The 11,042-nt window shown below is 36.4% G+C and overlaps 1 protein-coding gene across 1 annotated transcript in view; it reads right to left on the bottom strand.

The window, feature by feature from the left end:
- Nucleotides 1-678: 678 nt before the first annotated feature.
- Nucleotides 679-11,042, bottom strand: part of SKAP2 (src kinase associated phosphoprotein 2) — a 119,058-nt gene continuing 108,694 nt past the window's right edge. Inside the window, exons 12-13 of the mRNA XM_071735653.1 lie at nucleotides 3,492-3,593; nucleotides 679-3,094 (exon numbers count right to left, since the gene is read on the bottom strand). Coding sequence (XP_071591754.1) covers nucleotides 3,501-3,593 — 93 coding nt within the window. The 3' untranslated portion in view covers nucleotides 679-3,094; nucleotides 3,492-3,500. The remainder of the gene's footprint in view (nucleotides 3,095-3,491; nucleotides 3,594-11,042) is intronic.

The raw sequence follows: 11,042 nt of genomic DNA, 5'->3' as shown, positions 1-11,042 counted from the left end.
AAGTACTTCAAAATGGTATTGCCTGTTTTTTAGTTCCTGTTCTAAGAACCTGATGCAGCAGCAAATGAATCCAATAGCTTCCCAATTTCAACAGTCTTTGGATCAGGTTCTAAAGGGTTATTCTTTACGCTCCTTCTAATGCTGTGTCATACTCAGACTGCAGAGCCAAAAAGAATAAAGTTTATGCATTTGGCTTTGAATACAGAATGGAATCTTAATTAGCATTCACATTCAGCTTAATTCCAGTCAAAGAAAGTTTATCATTAATAGAGGAGCAAAAGGTAAACCAATGCATATCACTTCTTTAATCTTATCCTGTATATAATTAGTGGCAGTATGCACAAAGAGGTATATTCCAACCAGATGCTGGAAAAACATGTGAACCAGTTATCTTTACATAGAAGTACATTAAAAAAAAAATACTAAAGAGTGGCATGATTATATCTGGGTGCCTCTGCTATAAAAAGCATTTGTATTACCCTTACTTCTCTGAATAAATTCAAATGACAGCCCCATTTCATTTCTTCATTCAGTCTGGAGGCCAGATGGCATTAGAATCATTTACTTCACCTTGTTGTGCTTAATTACTACAATCAACACACTATTTTCCAAATTAATCATAACAAAGTAATTTCATTAGTAACACAGCAGGCTGTTGAATTATTAGCATCATAACAGTTTGCAAACAATTAAACTTTATTTGAACCTTAAAAATTTGCAGAGTAGAACATTATTGTAAGATCTAATGGCAGTATAGCACAAATCCAGAGCAGATCAAATAATCAATTAAAACGCTCTCCAAAATTACTTACAACCACCTTTTTTTAAAAAAACAGTGGAAATTCACAGAAAAGTAAGTGCAACCTACGTAAATAAAGAAAATAAAGCAATTAACACATTCCAGCACTGAGCTTTGTTTAAGTTGTATTAACTGAGGTTTCCGTATCCAAAAAAAGGTTACAGTGTTCGCACAGATTTAAAGTAAACAATTTCCTATGGTCCACTGCTGGTTTATTCCAAGACACTTCAAGTGAGTTTCAGGACACCTTTCACGTTTTGAATTTCAGGGCAGTTTAATTCCTCCCCCTCACATGCACTACGAGGAGGAGGGGGAAGCCCTAAAGAGCAACCCCGGACAAAAGATATTCCTCCTCTCCTCGCCACGACCCGGGAGAAGAAAACGCTCGGGCAGCCCTGCTCCTCATCGCTTGGGGAAGGACTCCCTCTCCTGGAAAAACGCTAGAAGCACGGGAAGGGGAGAGGGACGGGCTCAGCATCCTCCTGAGCCACGAAAATTTGGTGCCACCTGCTGCCGCGGGCGCGCAGTGCAGCGCAGCGCAATGAAGCGCAGGGTTACGCCGCGCTGCGCGCCGGCTCGACGCTGGTACCTGTCCTAAATCAAGTTTGCACCTCGGCTCAAACGGGAAGGGGGTGGGGAGAGGAGGGAAGGGGGTAATTTTCTTCCCAAAAAGTAGGAGACGGTGGAATTGGGAATGACATCATTAGGCAAAAGGCATTTCGGTGGGCGGATTTCTTCCGCTGCCATGTTAACAAGGAGGTTTTTTAGCCGCGGTATTAACACTTCACATTCTGTACACAATCCACAAGCACACTTGATAAATTAAAGTAGTAGAAGATCTGAAGACCATAATCTATCATTTTAATGCTCCACTGATACCGTACAGAATCAATTTCAACAACTCTTTTTTAAAAAATTGCAGCAAAACTCCGTACCCTGTTTGACTCCTATTAGAATCCAGAGTAACATCATACATTAGCTAATATAAAACACAGCATCTTAGCTTACTGAAGGGATCTAATTCCAATTTTAGACTAATGTTACCTTTTAACCCGCAGTGTTTCCAGGGCCTGCCTGAAGCATAAACAGCAGAAACAACTACAAGGGGACCTGCAGAGCCTCAGCAATTCACAGACTGGCTTGACCTGCCTCTTTGGCAGATTAAGAGGGTCTCACAAATCAAGTTGTCTGGGAGGATTCAAAAAAAAAAAAAAAAAAAAAAAAAAAAAAGTTGATCTTGCATGCTAATAGTAAAGTGCATCTCCAACAAGAGGATTTAAAAGAGGATTTGAAGTGTTAACTCCAACCCCTCATCCACTAGTGATGGTATTTTGGGTTTTACTTTTTTGTTACAATTGATGCTTTTAGCCACAAAGTTCTGAATTTGATGCTTAGATTGCAGGTAGATGTTATTAGCCTATGGAGAGCTGAAGATGTCTGCTGCACAGCTTGTATCAGAAATTCAAAATATTAACAAAGTATCCAGATTTCACCCTGTGAAAAGTACCTGCAAGGCACAGATAAAACATTTCATCCAAAAATCATTCTTTCCTACCATTTTGCTCATGTCGACTCAACAAAAATTATTTTAATATATTATCTTTTTACAAATTATCACATAATTCCTATCTTCAGTCAAAATGGTATCAGGGCAATACTACCACACAGACCGATTTATTACATCAGCAAAAGAACCAAGTCTTCATTTAACGGTAACAAAATATTAATTAACAAGACTAAATATACGAGGAAAATAAATCATTGGCTAAAACATAATACAAAATTTGGCATACCCTGAGGACTTGCAATATTATACATAAATTTCCCTTTATTTGCCTAGGAAGCTGCACCAAATGGGCAGTGACTATTAAAAGGTTAATGCATGCATGAACTGAGTAACAGTTTTCTGCTTTGAAGTTCAGCTTAATTTTTTTAAACCTGAGGAACTGGAAAAGATAGCCAAATTTCCTGAAAGAATACAATCTTATATCTAGAGAGAGTGCTGCTAGTACACTTAAGAAAAGAGCAACAGGCAGAATTTGGCTGCTTGTGCCCCGTATGTTAATTCCCATCCATTTCATTTCCTAGTATTACAATTTCATAAAAAGTGGCTAAGAAGAACATTTCCACAGAATTATGATCAATTACAGGTTTTAATGTTTAATACACGCAAGGCGAAGATCTGAGCTACATTTGCTGAAACCACAAAATGTGTAGAGCAGAATCTTCTTCTTTCAGAGGCCAGGTCTGTGAACTGCAGCTGCACACCATTCTTGATTTAAGTGCAGATTTCTCCTGATTAGGGAGAGGGAAGTTAAAAGTTCATTATTGACCAAAAAATTCTCAAACATGCATCTCAAACCTAATTCAAGTATCCACTCCCCTCCACAGTTATCTGCACAGATACATACATATTATAATAGCAAAATTAAATAGAAAGCACAACAATTCTATTTTTTTAAAAATCTGGAAAAGGAATATGGTTATAAAATACATCATTCTTTTGTGCACTCTGGTTTAATATTTCAAACAGAATCCCAGAAAAAGTGCTCTAATTGAACTTTCAATATATTTTGCCATAATCTTTATGTTAACAGGACTCCTACAAAGGTTCCAGGAAAGAAATACTTATGAAACAGAGAACAAGGGAACATATAAGCCATTACAGAAGATTGGATTAAAATGTACTTACCCAGGCCTCTCAAATATCATACATCTCCATTATGTAGGCTTTAGGCACCAAGCCAATGGTTCCCTTCATTTCTCCTACCCACCAGCCAAATCTATTGTACTCCTAATTGAAAACAATATGCAATATTAACCTTTAGTCTGATATAAATGCAACAGAGTTTTGTATGAAGCTCCAAATGGATGCTTTTTCTTATATACAGTTACAATCATTTCAACTGAAAATTAAAATTAAAACATTATCTTTTTGTTAGAGGCATCCAGATGCAGGGCTCGGCAAAGATACAAGCTAAATTTTAAAGAGGCCAGGCATGCTCGAGGCAATTTCTTCATTATGGCCACACTTCTCTAACACCTACTAAAAATAGCTGACCTCTCCCATCCTCCATTCATTACAAACATAAAAACCTTATCTTTGTAACTCAAATCTAATAGCACAATGTTGACATGTAAGAATCAACTGGGATTCTTTCAGAATCACGAGGCTAAACTCTAAGAAACTTACAATCAGCTTATTTGTAAAATTACTTCTCTCAAATGAAAGGAACACTTTATGTCTAATACATAATTTTTTTCTGTGGACAAAGTCTACTATTGCTTTAGGAGTGCAGAAAATTCTACAGCAGATCATGTACGTCAGACAGATGACTAATGTACTTTTGTTTTAAATTTGTTTAGGCTTAGTGAGATAAATATGAAACAAAATGAATTATAATAGTTTAAAGAAATAATATCTTCCAAAAGCAATACCAAGTAAGAGTATTGTGGGATCCAAATTTAATTTTTTTCCTATGAGGTAAATATTTTAAGACCAGTCCTAACAGCAGTTCAATAAATTGTAACAGCTGAAATTGCACACACACATATATTGAGTTACAAATGAAGCATTATTAAAACAGAGACCCCATTCAAAATGGAATGATTAGTAACATAGAAATTACTTTGCAACAAACATGGAAAAAACAAAATACAGATATCTCTGATAAGCAACATCTGCTTCCTGCTACACTGCTCCTCTGATGGAAAAAGTAAAAGGCTGCACAATTTTGAATTATTGGTCCTACTGAGATGACACGGTAAGCTATTATTTTGACTGTAAATGAAGTTTTTTGGTTATAAATAGTCAAGAGGAACTTAAGGGTTAATGGAGTTTCATTAGAGCTTGAGCTATAATGACTTGCTGCTGGCATATTTGGCCTGGTAGAGAGTTCTCTAGGGTCCTATGAGGTGCTTAGTGTACTCAGCTCTCCCTAGCTTAACTAGATGAAGCTCTGTTGATGGCCCACTTCTATGTGGACCCAGGCTTTTCTTTCTTTTTTTCTTTTTTTTTTTTTTTTTTAAGAAAAAAAAAAAAAGGAAAAGAAAAAAAAAAAGGAACCATGCTTGCATGCAAGCACACACACTCTTTTTCATTTTCTAATTGTACAAAGGTTGAGCACCAGTCTTAAATTAAAGAATTTTCTTCCTTCTCTTCATAGTGAGTGAGTGATTTCAAAAATTCTATCCTACTATGCATAAAATAGTGCATTAAGCATGAGTTCAAGAAAATGCGTAAGAAAACCAGCAGGAAAGCCTTCCTTTATGACATGAACATGCAAACTAGAAAGCTGCAAAAATAATTCCACCTTCTTCCACCTTCCACTGCAGAACAGACTTTTAAGGCTGGGTCTGGCCTGAAAGTCTCGAGGTATCTGAACCTGATCTTCAGTGCAAACTGCTCTCCACAGAACCACCATGCATAACCTTTCCCATGGGTGTACAGTGTGTATCCTTAAAGGCTAAATAATACCCTGACGCTGAGGTTTATAATGTTCCAGATCAGCCTGCTTTAAAATCACAATACACTGGTTTATCTCACAATACACTGGTTAAACATACGAACTGGATTTTTAGACTGAAGTAGGAAATTGTTAAAAAGAGCAGTACTCACATATACTACTGGAATCTCAGCAATAAATCTCCCCAAGAGAAAGCAACAAAAGATTTTAAGCTGTTACATGGAGCTCATCAAGTGACTGACAAGAGTGATTAAGCAAGTTTTGCTAGACATCAGCCAAAAAAGCAAACAATACATGAAATGAGGGAAGTGGCTTAGTTAAACGGTCATTAAATTGCATATGACAAATGGCAGAGAAAAAGCCTGTGGACTACATTATCCATTGAAAACGTTCCACTTAACAACACTACATGAACTCTAGAAATAATTGTTTTAAAGAAACAACTCAGATAACTCAAAATTAAAAGCACGCTGTTGTTTTGAAAACTTTCTGGGTTTTGCTACTTACTAATACACCACTTACTGCTCTGGCATGAAGTTAACTGAGAAGATGAAATGAATGTTGATGTAACAGACTAGTAAGCTCATTTAAGGATTCACTGCAACCATTATATCATACCGATAATACTGCAACACAGATTCTTTTACTTTACATTGCTACTCTTTGCATGGGTCTCAAGAGCAACATGAATTCCAATTAAACAATCTGCAGTCTGTAGAAGTCTAACAAAAACATAACATGGATATCTGACTACCAAGAACAAAAAACTTTAATTCCACGTTTTGGAATAACTAGCTAGCACTCCCTTCTAAACTGATTAAAGTACAGACATTTCCTTTTAAACTTCTACACACTTTTTTCCGTGCTCAGTACCACGTAAGAGTGCTTATTAGTCAGGCAGATAAGCAGCTCCCCTCAGTCCTTTCCTGAATTACCATATAAAATCTAAATTGATGCATTGTTTCTAGCAACATTATCAATTATGAACTCCTTCATAATAAGATAATTTATTTAATACACTGCTGTTGTGAGGTCCATACGTCTCTTACTCCTGTTTAAGATGTGTAGAATAAAAGTCTAAAGCATTCATTTGTGGGAAATCATTAGTAATTTGAAGTAGGCTATGAATACAGTTAGGAGTTTTATATGAATTCTTAGGAGTTGAGAAGCACAGTGCTCTTGTAACCATCAGCTTCAGATCACAGGTACCACCGGGTTTATCATCTGGTATCCCTCACCGCATTCAGCTCTCAACATCACTGCTAACATAGGCAAGCAACCATACTTCAGAAGGACTGATAAAATAATGAAGAGTCCTTTAATCTACAGGAAACCATTGTAGTCAATTTATAAGAAATATTGCATCCCTTTGTAGGATGTGTAATTATTTTCTATTAATCATGTGCTATAAAGCTACATTATGTGGTTATTCTGTTATCACTAGAAAGAGGCCTGCAGTCAGCTCCTGACAATGTTAGGTAATTACTAACACAAAGCTTCTTTCTCCTTATGTAGAAATGCTATCAAGATCCAGAGGTGCTGTGATGCTCGCTGTATGAAAATAACTCTCCAAAGAAATTCAATAACTGCAAAATGAATTGCTCCAAGGCAAACAGAGGGTAAGAGAGGGGGGCAGGGCCAGATCCAGCCGCCCTGCAATGAGGAGAATGCACAAGTGTGCGGCCAGGGCTCTGCCATGTGACTGGGAGCACATTTGCCACACCAGGCAAGGCGAGGCCGGGCGGGGGGAGGAAGGGGCCACTGCAACCCCTGGAAGACAAGCACCAAGGCAGGGGAATAGATTATGCCAAATAATACGAAACAACCCCCTTAACAAATGACCACATCCCTTCTGTGCTACTTCTGCGTTTTCACTGTCTCCAAGAGTGGTTGCTTGGCGTTTTGTCTGGGGTTTTTTGTTTTTTGTTTTTTTTTTTTCCCCTCCTGCAGAAATTTATTAACCAAAGTGAAGTCGTTTCAAAAGGCAGCAAGGAACGGGTTATGACTGAACACTTAACGCACTGGCAAAACACTGTTCAGCATGCTATGATAATGGGGGAAGGGGGAGGAATCCCATCAGGGTTTACGGGCTCCCAGAGTGCTCTGAACTGAACACACTGTGAACAGATGCTTCTCCTTGTCCCCATCCCACCAATTTCACAGCACTGATGTGTATGTACCTATGGCTCCATGGTACACTCATAACAAATAAGCTTTTGCACTTGGGGGAAACAGAGCAGGTAGAAAGACACTACCTGTTTTTTACAGGTACCCTTTAAATGCAAGATTTTTGTATTACATAAAAGATAATTTTGATACGCAAGAAGAGACAATTTTTAGATGCAAGGGGATCTCCAAAACTGTCTGCCTTTAGAACAGATCCTTTCTGTCACTGAAGATCTCCAGATGCTTTACACCATATTAACTTCTACTGACTTCAGCAAAAGTTGAGAACATCTGGTCCTTATACAATTAGTTCCTATTGTTCCGATACATATGGTATGGTTTTTGTGTTTGTGGGGTTTTTTTTTATTTGTTTTGTTTTTTAGAAGGAGTTGCTGAAAATCATCATTCTTTTTCAATGCCTTGAAGAAAACAATGGAGCTGTATTTTAAAAAAAAAAAAAAAAAAAACAAAACAAAACACCACACAATTGAAGTGTGTGAATTCAAGATTTTTCTCCTGCCCTCTTCCAGGGTCACTATAAGCAGCATTAATTTACAAGCTGAAGATCTACAAACTTTAAAACTGAAAAGCAAAAGCTATCTATAGCCTTGTTTAGGGTTACAGTAAGTAGCCTCTCCTACCAAGCTAAAGATGTGCAAGAAGCAGGAAGAAATTTTTTCAAAGAATATGCTGAGGGTTAATTTTGGCAAGGTAACATTTTAGAACACCTCTAATTCATCTGGAAGATTCAGCCTAGCTAAAAAAAAAAAATCTTTAAACTTCCTTTGGTGTAATTGCTGAATGATACATTATCAACCAGGGAGCATTTTTGGCACAGAACAGCATTTTTTCTAAAAAGCACAAAATGACAAATGTTTTAGATAACTGAATGAGACTTCTTTACAGGTAGAGTTGTTTCAAGACAGCAATAAAATGGTCATCTTTAAGAATATAAGCCTCAGATTCATTGTACAGTTGCATTATTAGATTTTATTTTCAACAATGACATGAGACAAATGAGACACCAATTAAAGAGTTCCAATATAAATCAGGGTAAGCAGACTAAATTCTGACCCAAATTCTGAACAAAATTGGCTGCTGAAAACACCCTGTGGTGATAAAAGAGTTGTTTTTTTCCATTAGGTGACACAATGCCAATTTTTTTTTTTTATCAGGTAGGTAAATACTTACATACTATTGCTACACAGACCAAGAAACCTAAAGTGACTTGGCACTGGTCTGTCTTAACTAACCTTCCATTTAAAGGCCTTCAGTCTTATCTCATGTTTAGCCATTTATTTTTTTGTTTGTTTTTCCTGCAAGAAGAACACCAAAACAAGCCAAAAGAAGAAAGTGTGGAACATTACACTGAGTTTTAATTCCCAACAGAAGCATCCTACTGAAGCAAATCTCCCACTGCTTCCACTTTCCCTAACCTGGCTCTCTTTGCAGGCACATGAGCCTCAGAGCACACACAGGAGATTTATTTCAGATGAAGCTAAAGTGGAAGATGCAGGTGGATGTCCTCCAACCACTGATGTATTCTCAGCTCCACAAAACCAGGGTAGACCTCTTTAGAGGTCAAACAACTTTGAAAGTACACAGTGAGGATACTGGGGTTCCAGCATTAGAGGGTTTCACTCTGCAAACCTGCTTCTACTGGTACTCTCTATTTTCTAAGGAAGACATAGGCAGTATGGTGATGGAAATAATTCTTGTTAAATACAGACCTCAGGATGATCAGTCAGAAAATAACCTAACAAAAATCACTCAGTATTTTAGCATGCCTTTCACATATTTTTGAAAAATACCAAATAAATATTTTTATAAAGATCATAGAGATAACATACAAAATGCTCACACAGATTAGAAGACAGCTGCACTGTTAAGCTGTACTTTCATAACTAGCAGTTTGAGCTATAGAGATTCCTCTATTTGTCTTTTCATTAAGCAAAAAAAAAAATAAAAAAAAAAAATTGGTTGAGATGTGAGCACTTTAACAGACATTTCTTGTATTGAAAGAAATAAAATCTGCCACATGGGATATGCCACATTCTGTCACAGAATAAAGGGCAATCTAGAAACCAAGTTAACTGTTAATTTTCATGGAAAATTATACAGCAAAGGGTTAAATCATAGGTAAGACCTCCATGAATCATAGATACCAGAGTGAGCAGCATTATATTCCACTAGTATGTACTGAAATAGTAACAGGGAAGGAGAACTCCATTTTGAGACATAATTTCTGGTTTTCAAGTATATAACTTGTTGGTTTAATGCAAATATTAATAAAAATGAAATGGGGAATAAGCTTAAATTAACTTAAAATTTAAGGAATGTCTGATGAAACTACAGAATTTCACAACATGAAACATGTAACTAAAGCAAAAGAACAAATACTGCAAGTGCTGCACTTGCATAAACTGTGTCTATCAGGCTTTAGAAAATATTAATAGTGGGGCTACCTCCACTTACAGTTGTCTTTGTTTCTGGAAATTGATTTCTTTACTAGGAAATATGGAAGATAAAAGGGATTGGTATGTCATGGTTTGTTTCCTGAATTATCATACGGGCTTGAAAGCAAAGGCAAACCCATAAATGAGCAGGAGTTAAGAGCAATCATCCTTTCAGAAAACAGGAGGCCCAGTTATTGCATTTCTAATAGTCAATATTAAAAAAGAAGTCAATATTAAATAAGAAATCTTATTAATGAGTCCCCCTATTGGTAGGGCTATAAAATGTTTTCCACTGCATAACACAAGAGGGGTATACAGTTCTCTGGAAGTTCACAAGATTCATAGCCTAAGTTACAGAAGCCACCTCAATGTTCAGGAATACTGTAAATTGAAATCATAAAACTGTGAATTTATCTCTGAAGAGCCATTGACTAATTATTCTGAAAAAATGTAACTTATTTAAATAAAGAAAAGTTGACATGTAATATTGCAACATTTCTATTAATTCTGCTCATTAAAAACTCAACTTGTGAAGGAAACCCTCAGAGGTAGAAAAACCTAGAAAAAAGTTTGGGGCTTCCTTTTTTAAAAATATTTTTAAATATTTAGGTAATAGCTAAAACAGTATCTGAATGCACCTCTTAAACAAGGGAAAAATGCATTTCTAAGGTGAGTACACTAGGTGGGAATAGATGTTTTTATTATCAGCGTATCAGCATGCAAATCATGCTCATTGCACTAACATTGAATTTTGATTCCCAGTATAAAGCAAATTATGGGGGATTTGTCTTTGCATAATGCTTAACTATTTTAGGAAGTAAAATTGCCAAACGGAAAACTTACTCCTTCTTAAAGGTATTCACCTAAGAACTTATTTGTAATATATTGCTCCTCTTGCTTTATTTAAATTATATCAGTGCCCATATTAGTTACACTGGTTCATAATTACTTCTGTTGTACTAATGATCTCATTTCTTGGAAACAAAATAGTCACTTTCCCCCTAATACCTAGAGTTATATGAAACAGGTAAAGATATATTGCTTTGGAATAAATATTGCTGGGAGAGAGAGGCAAATATCTATCTTATTGCATTCATCAGAGCAGGCTATAGCATTTATATTTCATTGTAAAACAAAGAACTATTACATGTTGCA

This window comes from Heliangelus exortis, chromosome 2, assembly GCF_036169615.1.
Source record: "Heliangelus exortis chromosome 2, bHelExo1.hap1, whole genome shotgun sequence".
In the NCBI taxonomy this organism is placed as follows: domain Eukaryota; kingdom Metazoa; phylum Chordata; class Aves; order Apodiformes; family Trochilidae; genus Heliangelus; species Heliangelus exortis.
The sequence above is the reverse complement of the archived record's forward strand: the minus strand, read 5'-3'. Positions and strand labels throughout refer to the sequence as shown.